Source organism: Phaenicophaeus curvirostris, chromosome 4, assembly GCF_032191515.1.
Source record: "Phaenicophaeus curvirostris isolate KB17595 chromosome 4, BPBGC_Pcur_1.0, whole genome shotgun sequence".
In the NCBI taxonomy this organism is placed as follows: domain Eukaryota; kingdom Metazoa; phylum Chordata; class Aves; order Cuculiformes; family Cuculidae; genus Phaenicophaeus; species Phaenicophaeus curvirostris.
Genome location: NC_091395.1, coordinates 15156033 through 15168564, shown reverse-complemented (window position 1 = coordinate 15168564; position 12532 = coordinate 15156033). Strand labels below are relative to the sequence as shown.

The window sequence follows — 12532 nt, the reverse complement described above, 5'->3', positions numbered from 1 at the left end:
CATAAACACTCAGACTGGATTGTTACTGAAATAACCATAGCTTGTTTTACTAGACCGTAATTGTACTTATCCTCCTTTTAACTATCTCAGCCCTTAGACCTATTTGTTTAGAGCTAAACTGGGAAGGGTTGCTACTTATGTTAGCAAGTTTTTAGTCATATGAGTGGTTCCATTTGAAGTGAATGGAACAACTTAAATAAATAAATGCTCACCAGCATGTTAGAATAGGGTTAATGGAGTCCTGTTTTGTTTTGTGTCCTATTGCAGTCTTTGAACTGACATAAGCAAGGAGAAATGGAAACCCTGATAAAATAAAAGCTTACAGTGCTGCATTCTTTTGCTCTAATTCTACTGTGGAATACTTCCATCTAAATACTGATTGCAAGGTACAGCAAAATAAAATATATAAAGTACTATGAAGTAAAGATTTTGGAGACTTGAGTTCTCTGTCAAATATTTGGCTCTTTCCTGAGACTGTTATTCCAGCAATGAACTTGACATTGATCTAATATATCAGTGCATAACACGTATATAATGAATTGCAAGACAAGAGAGCCTTATAGGAATTTTTACACTGTAGGTTTGTTTGATCTTCATCAGCACTGCTGTCTCCATATCATCACTCAAATAGAAAGCTGAAAAAAGGAGGTACATGATGTAGAGACATTACTGAGGTTGGTTAAAAAAGATGCAAGTGCCACATTAGGAGAACAGTGGAAATCTTTAGTCAATATGATACTACTTATGCAGATCTAAATATGTATTTGCCATAAAGAAAAAATCAGAGACAAATCATCCAATTATGAAGTTATATCTTCTGACTGCCTCTGAAATTAAGAGTTGGCTCTTGTAGGAAAAGTGACTTTTATATTCAGTAATACTTTATTGCTGCCAAAAAGAGCAGTACCAGGTCTTGCCTGGCACAGCCTTCTTCAGCTAATTACTGCCTGGAGCAGGACCTCTGTTTGTGAGGGCTCTGTATTTGCCCTGCTCGCTTCTTCAAGTACTAGCTTCAAGCTGGTACCTGACTGGCAAGTTTTGCAGCATCGCCAGTACCTGCCAACAATAGAGCTGATCAACACGTGGCAGAAATGGGCTCCACACTAGCAGTCTGGTCCACAAAATCCTCATGCTCACCTCTAAAGAAACCAGAGGGGTATCATATACAGAGCAATTATAAGTAAAGAACCTAAATATGGTTTTGAAGAGTCTGCTGTGAAAGAAAAACATAATATGCCTGGGAAAGTGTCTTGTGTGTGTGTAAGAGAACCCAGTTCTGGTGGTACTTGGCCTATGATAACTAATTAGGACATCAGGTTACACATTTCACCAGCACGGGAACATCAGAAAGTTTGAAATCTTGCTTCCCTCACACATTTGTAAGGAAAATATGAACAAGGAAAAATGAACGTAATTCACCCAAATGTAATGAAAGCAACGTAAAATTATTTTAGAGAAAGATTTTGAGAGATGACAGGTTGGCTGTTATTTGGCTTTTTAAAAACACTGAAAACTGACGTTAGAAGTATTGACTGCAAAACCACACAGGATCTGTCTCCCGAAATTTTCTGTTTTTCTTAGAGTTTGTGTATTTCACTTGGTATGACAAACAAGATCAGTGTCACAGTCAACTTTTGGTTCATTCTGAGTAAGTATCTAGCTTATTGTGTTATCGAAGGCTCCAAATTGTTGCAGAATCTTTTTATTCACCTCCTTTTGACTCTGGCCCTTAAATCTCTTGGTTTATCTTTTTAGTTTTTACAGGATTTCTTTGTAAGTTTACATCTGTTGCAAATAACTGTGTCATTGAAGTGCCTTATCCAAAAAGCCCTATGATAAGTCAAATGCTTTACTAAAGTCTAACTAAATTACATCAATATGTGATCCTGCAGCCTCATTAAGAAAACACAGTCTGTTTGTCAGGCTCTGTTTTTCTGCCAGAATATATATATATTACAGCAGAAGCCCATGTTAATTAGAATTATCTCTCTTCTTTTATTTTGTTTTTAACTGAGTTTTATATCAGCTATCCCATATTTTGGCTGTGACCAATGTCACATTGATAAACTACTATTATACCATTTATTCATTTACATTTTAGAGCAATACTAGCATTACCCTCTTTATGTAAATGTCTTAGTGTTCCAAGACCTTCTGAATATGAAGATTGATAGTGCTTATAACTTCTTGACGTGTTAAATCAAAACTCTCAAATACAAGATTTCTTTTAATAACTGAGCTTGAACTGTCCTCCCAACACTATAATTTGAATAGAAAACAACTCTTGCCATACAATGTAACTACATCAGCTGCCATCTCCCCAAATGCACAGAATATATATGATTTAACATTCCAAGTGTCATTAATTATGATTAAAACTGACATCTTCATCCCTTCTCATTATTCCAATAATTTTATATATTCTATACATGAAAAAACTTTCATTTTCCTCATTTTAACTACATTGATCATATGTGTATTTCCCTTATAATCATTTATTTCTCACAGTAATTTTCTATAATTCCTAGCTCCCTGCCTACGTGTACAATACCACATTCCTTCTTCTGTTTCATAGACGTTTTGCTTATAAACCACCTTGGCTTTTCAGCAATTTATTCCTTAGTTGTGGGATTACGGCTTTGTGGGTATGGGCTCACATGCTTAGTTTCCCATTATCATTCTCCTATTTCAGGTTATATTCTTTCTCTCAACAGATTTACCTTATAATAGCATTCACCTTTCTGAAAGTAGCCCTTTTAAAGCATGAAATATACATATTATTGGTTTGGAATTAATTCTGTTTGCACATAACAAATGTGATAAAATTCTTATTGGTTATACCTAAGCTATGGTTAATTTGTAGTTCTGTGATCAATTTCTTTTCATCTGACAAGATGAGGTCTTATATAGAATTCTCCTGTGTTGGCTGCAACACTTTTTGAGTTAGGAGATTTACATTTTAAATGTTTTGAAATTCCAAGTACATTTGAACACTGGCAGCATGAGATCTCCAGCATATGTCACTCAGATTGAAGTTCACTGCAGAACCGCGGCGTTCTGCCCGTTCTAGGTGGGTAAGGCATAGGTCGTGCTGTACTCCAGTGTCATTTGATATCAGCTAAGTACCCTGTCAGCTTCTGACTTATCCATTGGAACACTGACCCGTAAACATTCAAGATCATTTGCTTCCGATTGCCATCAACTCAGAAATAGGTAATGCCATTTTTAAGTGCTTTATGTCCACTTGATCCTTCCTAAATACATCATAACAATTGATTTTGACATTCCAGTTTTCCAACCAGTTTTAGTAATAAAATCTAGGTCAAATCTGTGCTAAAAAGTGACCTCTTCAGCTCGTGCCAAGTTTCCAAACAGTAAAAAAGAGTCCACTTGAAAAATCTCTGCTGTTTGTGTTCTTTAGCATCCTGATTACGGATTCCCTCAACATTTTCATTTGCACTTACCAAGAGCTTGCTGGTTCCTTCTCACAATTTCCATTTCTCATAAGTTCCCAGAGTCCCTAGTTGATCATAGAATCATAGAATTATAGAATCATAGAATCACCTGGTTGGAAAAGACCCATCAGATCATCCTACCAAACACTAAACCATGTTCCTCAGCACCTCGTCCACCCGTCCCTTAAACACCTCCAGGGAAGGTGAATCAACCACCTCCCTGGGCAGCCTCTGCCAGTGCCCAATGACCCTTTCTCTGAAAAATCTTTTCCTAATGTCCAGCTCCACCCTCCCCTGGTGGAGCTTTCCCCTTGTCCTCTCCCTTGTCACTTGGGAGAAAAGGCAGCACCCTCCTCTCCACAACCTCCTTTCAGGTAGTTGTAGAGAGCAATGAGGTCTCCCCTCAGCCTCCTCTTCTGTTCTACTTGCTCCTCCCCACTGCTCCAAAGACCTGAAGGATGCCGGAGAAGATCAGAGGTCCTGTAAGAAAAAAAAAAAGCCTGCTCCCTGCGAGCGCTCATCTATAATCTACGAGGCTGCCCACGAGCCTTCCTTTAAGCATCGATATGAGATTGTCACCGGTTCTTTGCCTGCCAGCTTCAGAAACCCAGCTTTGCGAGGTGCCCCCGTTTGAGACGAGTTCTTTTCTTGAGCCACTTTGAGCTCTAACCCAGCTCACAAACCCTTCCCCGTCAGCTGGAGGCGCGTTCTGTGAATTGAACACCCCCTGAAGCCTGCGGTGGGAGACGAGCTGCTTTCTCCCGTCCCACCGCCCTCGGGGAGGAGGTGCCCGGCCCCAGGGCTGCCCCCGGGGCTCGGGGGAGGCGGCGGGGAAGGGGCCGGTTCTCCGCATCACCCGCCCCCGTCGCTATGGGGATGGATGCGGGGAGCGGGGAAGCCGTTGGGCGCCGGGTGAAGCCCCGTCCCGGGCACCCGCGGGGAGATCCGCTCCCCGGCAGGGCTCAGCCGGCCTTTACTCGTCTAGAGGTGTTTTAAGAGGCTGGCAGGGTGCCGGAGCCCCGGGTACGTAGGTTATGGGGGGTTGGTGAAGGGAAAACTAGGCGTAGCTGGCTGGAATTGGGGAGCTGGGGACCAGGCAGCCACGGGGATAGAGCAGGTTTGGAACGCGGGTGGAGCGCTGGTTGGGGCCGTGGTTACACCCCGGTTAACTCAAAACAAACCGCGTCCTGGAGCGTGGCCAGGGAAGGGCAGTGAGGCTGGAGAACAAGTCCTGTGATGAGCAGCTGAGGGAGCTGGGCTTGTTTAGCCTGGAGAACAGGAGGCTGAGGGGAGACCTTAGCCCTGTCTGCAACTGCCTGAAAGGAGGTTGTGGGGAGGTGGGTGCTGGCCTCTTCTCCCAAGTGACAGGAGATAGGTTGAGGTGGAATGGCCTCACCAGGGGGTGTTCAGGTTTAACAAGGCCAAATGCCGGGTCCTGCACTTGGGGCACAACAACCCTGTGCAGCTACAGACTAGGAGAAGTCTGTCTGGAAAGCTGCCTGGAGGAGAGGGACCTGGGGGTGTTGGTTGACAGCGACTGAACATGAGCCAGCAGTGTGCCCAGGTGGCCAAGAAGGCCAATGGCATCTTGGCTTGGATCAGAAACGGTGTGACCAGCAGGTCCAGGGAGGTTCTTCTCCCTCTGTACTCGGCACTGGTGAGACCGCTCCTCGAATCCTGTGTTCAGTTCTGGGCCCCTCACCACAAGAAGGATGTTGAGGCTCTGGAGCGAGTCCAGAGAAGAGCAATGAGGCTGGTGAAGGGGCTGGAGAACAGGCCTTATGAGGAGCGGCTGAGAGAGCTGGGGGTGTTTAGCCTGGAGAAGAGGAGGCTGAGGGGAGACCTCATTGCTCTCTACAACTACCTGAAAGGAGGTTGTAGAGAGGAGGGAGCTGGGCTCTTCTCCCAAGTGACAGGGGACAGGACAAGGGGGAATGGCCTCAAGCTCCTCCAGGGGAGGTTCAGGCTGGACATCAGGAAAAAATTTCTCACAGAAAGGGTTATTGGGCACTGGCAGAGGCTGCCCAGGGAGGTGGTTGATATGGTTTAGTATCAGACAAGTACGGTTGAGCTTGATGATCTCAAAGGTCTTTTCCAACCCAGTGATTCTATGATTCTGTGATCACTCATGCTTGCTAGCAATTTTATACGTTTATTGGGGTTTTAAATCAATCCTATCAGTACTTAGAGTGTAATAAAGCAACGTGGCTGTAAGTCTATCCTGTCACACTCTGTCATCCTTTTATTTTATGAGGTGCGAGGTTGTAGCAAATAACGTCTGCAAAGGCAGCCGTAGGTAGCCATGCCTGCTTTCCAGGCTGCTTCCCTTTCTGGGAAGTCCTCAGCCTCCAGTTGGATTTATGCATGCCTCAGAATATCTGCAGGAAGAGCTAGGTGATGGTTAATCCCTAGGAACAGGTTTCGTAGAACATGCCAGGAAAAGTCATTACAGTTGGTTGGCGTTTTACATATAGCTGTGGTGCACATTGGAGCAATTCCAGCCCATGGGGAGATTCCCTTCCTCATGTGATAACTATAGCACTTCTTTAGAAACAAACTGCACTGACTTGCCTTTTACTGCATTCTGGGGGTGTTTAGTTAAGTAAATGAGATGTGGCTTGGGCCAGTAAGATGAGGCTAGCAGTCTTTAAATGATCAGCAACAAAATTCACGTGAATGTAATAGCAAGTGTTTCAGAAGGATGTGTTGCTGATACCTTCCATCATGTGTCTCCGTGGTTGTAATTTACCTGTAAAGATTACAGTTATCTTGGAAATGAGGAGAAAACACCATCCATTTCACTATGAAAGCAACCTCCCACCTTTAAAATAAAAATTAAATTGACATTATTATGAAGCAGATTTTCACAGAATCACTAGGTTGGAAATCGAGTCCAACCATTCCTATCAATCACTAAACCATTTTGTTTTTCATTCCCAAGCTCTGAGTTTGAAATAGGAGTCAGGGCAATCGTTTTAATCCTTGTGCGACATTAATGGCCTCAGAAAAATGTCTGCATATGTGTCTCATTCTACTACGAGACCTGTGTGTATGCTGACCTGTCTAACCACATACTTGATTTCTGTGGGGTTGGAACCTGGAGTTTGTGTGCCAGTGAGGACCTGTTGTATGCTCCAGCCAGGTCCTATGTGGGTGAGCCTGAGACCCGTGGCATGCCAGAAGTACGCCTATCCGTCAACAGCTTTTTTGGGATTTTTTGTCAGTGGCTTTATCAGGGCTTTCAGGGTCTTCTTTCAGCTGCTCACTCCTGCCTTTTATGCACCACAGCTGCAGATGATCAGCTCTCTTGCCTTGCCAAATGCAACAGCTGCCATTAAGATGTGGTCTTTTTGATTTTTCTTGCCTAACACCTCAAAACTAAGAAGCTGGTAGAAAGCTTTGCATCTTCTCTGGGCTTCAATATTGTCGTTCCAAAGTTTAATTACTATTTCTCACATAGTATCTTCCTAAAGAAATATGTTCCTTTCTATATTGCTTCTGGACACAAACCTGTCATCCTCTGTAAAAGGTATAATCTTTTATAGTGATGAATTACCAGTATGTTTTTATTCTATTGATTTTTTTTCTATAGCACACTTGTATAAAATGTTGTTGCCTCCGCCTGTAGATTAGTCTGTTTGTAAATAATTTTTTTTTGCTTTCTGTAACAAATGTTGTCATTTATGTTTATCATTATGTATCATCATGTTTATCATTAGTACTAACCCCTAAAAAAATGAAATATTGTATCCTGTAATCTTTTCAATCTATAATTGTCATTCTTATTCTAAGTAACACAATTTAAAAAATTACTTCACTATAACTGTAGCAAAATATTGCATCAATGAAAGGGCTTTTGATCCCAGAAAGGTTAATATATAAAATATCTGCTAGACTGATACTGATAATTCAGTATCAAGTTGCTTCATATCTAACATTTATTTCTATAAAATAAATTTCCTTTTACTAAATGTAGCAAATAGTTAAATTCTTTCCCCCCTCCTATTATATTCTGTGTTCCCATCCCTATTAAAAGTTTGTGCCTTGAGGCCTGCCAGCAGGGCATGCAATACCCACATTAAACTAAATTTAAAAGTAAGGGTGCTCCTGCTGCTAACGTCCTCAGATCACAGACATGCAAAATGAAGGAACTGGCAGCTGAAACTTTAATGGTAGGAAGTGTAGACTGAATACTTGGGGAAAAAAACACAGTACCACTATATGACAAAAAAGTCCCATTAGCATTTATATACTTCAAAATGACGAGCCAGACAATTCTACATAACTGTGGGGCTTTCAGCTTTTGTTTAAAGTAAAACCCTGTGTTGTAAGTATAGCATTATGATTACATTTTTTACTCAAAGGGTTGTTGCTATTGTGGTTACATGTTATTTTGAACATAATTATAGTGCTTTTGCATTGCACACTGCATGGTCAATCATTTCTCCACCTTATGTATTAACTTGAAATATTAATGCTTGGACCTAGATAGCTTGAAACACAAGGAATCCCATGCAAGTAATGTTCTTGAGTCAGCGGTTCCTGTGCAAATCAAAAGGTCTCCAATGAAAGAGAAAACCTTTGAAAATAGGATTATGACCATTCCTATGTCCTACTGAAGTAATGCTGGGGTCTGAAAAGGTTTGTGTGGAGCTGGAGTCTGGTTTTACACCTAATGGGCTGAAAATAAAAGAGAGTTGACTGGGAAGCAGTAAAAGAAGGATAAGAAACTGCATCACTGTGAAGACTTTGTTTCAAGTAATGTTGGTTTTGTTTGTTTGTTTTAGTTAAAATGAATGTGTTGCCTCAAGCAGTTCTGCAAAGCCCAGGGGAGCATCCCAGGTTCTTAGAGCAGGCTGTTTGCCCCTCATTAGACTTTGCAAGGTATGTACCTCTTTTCTTTCAGTGTTTTTATTGTGAATAGCTTCAGTCAGCTATGCTGAGGTGACAAAGTGGGTTTGCTTTTTTTCAGCATTTAAAATTGCAAAAATCAAAGACAAGGAAATTGTCTCTTAGGAAAGTTTCATGATTAAAAGGAGGACAGACCCCAAAATAGGAAATGTTGTCTTTTAAGGTAGATATTTCATCCTAATCTTTCCAAACCCCTTCAAGATCCATAAGAAGTTATTGCCATTTAGCATTGATACAAATATGTACTTACTAGGATGAAAAAAAAAAAACAAGTTGGGTTTTTTTTCAGGCACAAAAGTTTCACATTTCTCAAAATATAATGAATAAAACTGACTTGAAAACCATAATTCTGTAGTTAACTGACTGAGTTAACAGCAATGCTGTAATACCTTCAAGCCATCATCTTCTTGCACGTGCCTACGTGGCTTTCCATTCTGCAGCACTCATCTTTTCTCTTGTATCCTCACATTTTAGTCTCCCTCAGTGAGTATTGAGTGTCTCTCAGTTACTGAAGTAACTCTTTTTCCTAAAATTGCCTTCATTTCAGAAGGAATTGTGGTTATTTTCTTCTTCCTCTTTATTCTTTTCTTGTCTTTATTTATCTTTATCGTTTTGTCTTTATCTTTTCTTTATCTTTTTATCTTTATCTTTTATTTAACGTTTTATCTTTTTTTTCCCCTTTCTTCTTCCCAATCGTAGCATTCCCTAGGACTGAGAGAATCCTGAACCCCTTTTGACTGAAAGTTCTGGGGAAGCTCAGAGTTCAGCAGCTGCATGTCCCTGTCTAAGAGCAGTGAGGACCTAGTAACATGGTATCCTTGGGCCCTGTTTTTCTGGGGCACTCATACTGGCAGGTGTCTTCTCACACAGAGATAGAATAAGGACATGTGGTCATGTATTACATTTTTTTTTTATTTATTTAATCTTTTATGGCTGGAGCTGTGGTCTGCAGCCATCACTTTTTCCAGTAACTATGTTGCTGGAGAACTCACCCTAGAGATAGGAGGCTTCTTTCTTCCCTTTACTCGGGGAGTTTCAGGTTAAGAAGGGCATTCTGCAACAGTCCTGTAGAGGTTGTGCTTATTTGAAGAAAAGAAATGTGTGCTTCTGTAATGGTCTAGACCATGCTGTAATGTCTAGTGATTAGAGCAAGAGAAGCTCTCTCATTTTCTTTGGTAAGAAATTCTGAGAAAACTGGAGTCTAACTTAACAGAATAGGCAGTGGGGATAGAAAGTGATGTAAGAATCAGTTTAGTCCTTTATGCAATTTTGTTCTGTTCTTCGATTCAAAAGCCAGGTATGTTTATCATGAAGTTTATTTCTAGAAAAAAAAAGCTTTTTTTTTTTCTGTGTAGACTGGTAGCAGAAATAGTTACAGGAATGTATGGTATAACATGTTAGCTCTGAGATAAGTGTCCACTGGATTAAAATATAGTTGTGTTTAATAAGCGAGCCAATTTACAGGTGAAGCAGCCTCTTTTATAAACTATTTATGAAATAGTGTGAGTCATTGTGGAAACACTGGAGTAATAAGGCTAAAACAGTTTGGAAAAAGCAAGTTACAACTTTTGGAAGAAAAGAAACAGCACCTCTTAGCCAGTGCTATCCTTACCTCATTCCTCTACTAAGAAACAATGTCTGTTCCAAGTCACAGTCTCATTTTTTCACATTAATTACTTTTATTGTTTTTAATTCTCATTGCATATAACAAGCCATTTTAAATAATGATTATTTGAGTTGATGGAATTTTCTACTGTGTATTTTTTCCTACGTATCACCTTCCTGTCTTTTCTCTGTTATTGCTCCATTAACATCGTTGATAATAACAGCCAGGATGAGATAAGTATTTATTATTTTTAGTAAATTAAATTTTTTATGATTGATGACTATGGTGTTCGTAGTCTGCGGGGTATTGCAGAACTTATGCAAACAGAAATTGATTTCCAAGTTTTTGCTTTTGTTTTTTTTTCCCCTCATGTCTATAGTTGTCTTTAAGTTAGTGAATGTTGCCAATCAGAACTCAGAAATGTGTACCTTGACAATAACGCACATGCCATTTCAATTGTATATGATTGTAGGGGCTTTTCCCTTGATTGTTTATTAAAATACCTTTGAGAAGACAATGAGAAGGCATCAGGCTTTTCTTTGTTCCACTTTGAGACGACTTTTAACTGCAGTGTAGATTAAATTGCAGCAAGCTGATAGCGATGCCTAGGAATTTGCTTGTTGTAGTTGACTGTTTCAGTTTTGGGTTTGGACTCCTTCCCTCCCCACCCCTCCTACCCTCAGCTGCTGTGTTCTCCATGTGCTACTGATGTGCAGAAAGCTCATTTTTGCAGTCTTAAAGTACAAAGGTCAGCCTGGGTTTTTTGAGTTGTCTACTGAGTACTTCATATTTAATTACCCAGATACTATTTTTCAGTATTTCTATTGCCTCCTATGAACCTCTTGTATCTTGAAAAATGTTTTGCATCAGTTTAAAAAATATAATAATTACCTCACCTTTATTATCCTAATGACATTATGTATCTTCCTAAATTGTGTCTGTTTTGGTGGGAAATTTTTGATATTGATTTTGGTATTGATTATAACTGAGTTTTTATGGCAATATCCATAAGGTGTACATTTTGCATGGTCAGCAGCAACTCATATGGATTGTGTTCTGTGCAGCTAGAAAGCAAAAGCCTCTGTTGATGCAGCTTAGTAGTAGTAAATTCTGGAACAAATTTAAATGCCCTATTTGTGCCAGAATTTTTCGCTATTACATTGTTTTAAATAGAGACATGTCAAAATATCTCCCCATTGTTTAGCTATTTTGTTTTCATTTAAATGAACTTCATGAAGTGTCTTTGGTACTCTCAGAGCAATAAGGAGCATGACACTTATATTAGCTAACATTATGAAAAGAATTTACTCTCATCCCTGTAATGAAAGACAGCAATGTAATACAGACAGAGAATGAGGAAAGTAATAGATTTATGTGGAACACTAATGCTGAATTTCTTTTATCTTTGCGTGATAAACCAGACAATCTTTATGCCCTTTTAAAGAAGAATAAAAATAAATTCACATTACTTTTATAAAAATAATATCCTCTGCAGTCAGGATATCAGGATATATTTTAATATACTTTATGGTCAGTAAGTGTATATTACCCTTTAAAATTCAAGGTATCTCTTGTGTATTAGAGTGGAGATGCAAAAAGATGATGGCTCAAGCGAAAGGTGAAATGGCGTACAGTTATAATTTAAAAATGTAAAAAATACATCATAAAATTTGCTGTTTATTTTAATGCCCTTTGGATTACCCCCTTAGGGGACCACCTTTTGCGATATGCTGCTCAATCTGGAAAGCCGCAAGCAGTATTAAAAGTCTGCATTGCACTGAGGAAAACGTTTTGAGTTGGGCTTGGAATTTTATTTTATTTTGGTTTATGTTTTTGGTTTTATTTTGAAAGAATTAAATACAAAATAGATTGGATCACTCCAGTCCATACTGATAATGCAAAAATGTAAGGGTTCTCATTTAGAAAACAGTTCAAATATGGATAGCTTAATCAATTATTATTGATTTAGCTAATACACAATTTCTTCCAGTTTAGACAGAAATATCAGATAACCAGACTCTTGAAAGCTAATACCAACTCTGTTTTCTTTCAGAAATAAAGATTTGAAATAGCTACAGACCAAAAAATTAAAAAGATATTTGTATGCATTTATAGAATGTCTGATATATTACTTTGTCAATATTTCAGTATTTAGCTCTACTTGGCAATGCTAATGTATTATACATGCTGCAGAAGTCTGTGTTAGCACCTCACAGTGTTTCTTTTAATTTTTTTCATTTAAATTTAGGATTCATTTGATCAAAGACAAAGATGGCATAGATGATTATTTGGTGAAGAATATCAAAGGGTTGTCAAAACAAGAAGCTGCCGCGTAAGTTGGCTTTTTTTTGAGGCATTTTAACATCCATAAGTTTATTGTTTCCTTTGTTTCTAGTCGTCATAATCATTTAAATATAAAGTTCCCTAGGCCCTACCCTTCTTAGTGGGACTTGGCATTTAAAAATTGAAGTTGATATTAAATAATGATGGTTCATTTCTCCTGATCTTAAATGTATCAAAGCATTTAACTCATTGGTTTTACTAATTTGTATATTTACTG

The 12532-nt window shown here is 39.3% G+C and overlaps 1 protein-coding gene across 6 annotated transcripts in view; it reads left to right on the top strand.

Moving 5' to 3' along the window:
- TTC29 (tetratricopeptide repeat domain 29) overlaps positions 1-12532 on the top strand; it is a 288808-nt gene that overhangs the window by 161673 nt on the left and 114603 nt on the right. For 4 of the 6 annotated variants that reach the window (XM_069855337.1, XM_069855336.1, XM_069855335.1 and 1 more), the window contains 2 exons: positions 8243-8339; positions 12221-12304. In XM_069855337.1, coding sequence (XP_069711438.1) covers positions 8248-8339; positions 12221-12304 — 176 coding nt within the window. In that variant the 5' untranslated portion in view covers positions 8243-8247. The remainder of the gene's footprint in view (positions 1-8242; positions 8340-12220; positions 12305-12532) is intronic. The other 2 variants (XM_069855339.1, XM_069855338.1) reach the window with 1 other exon arrangement.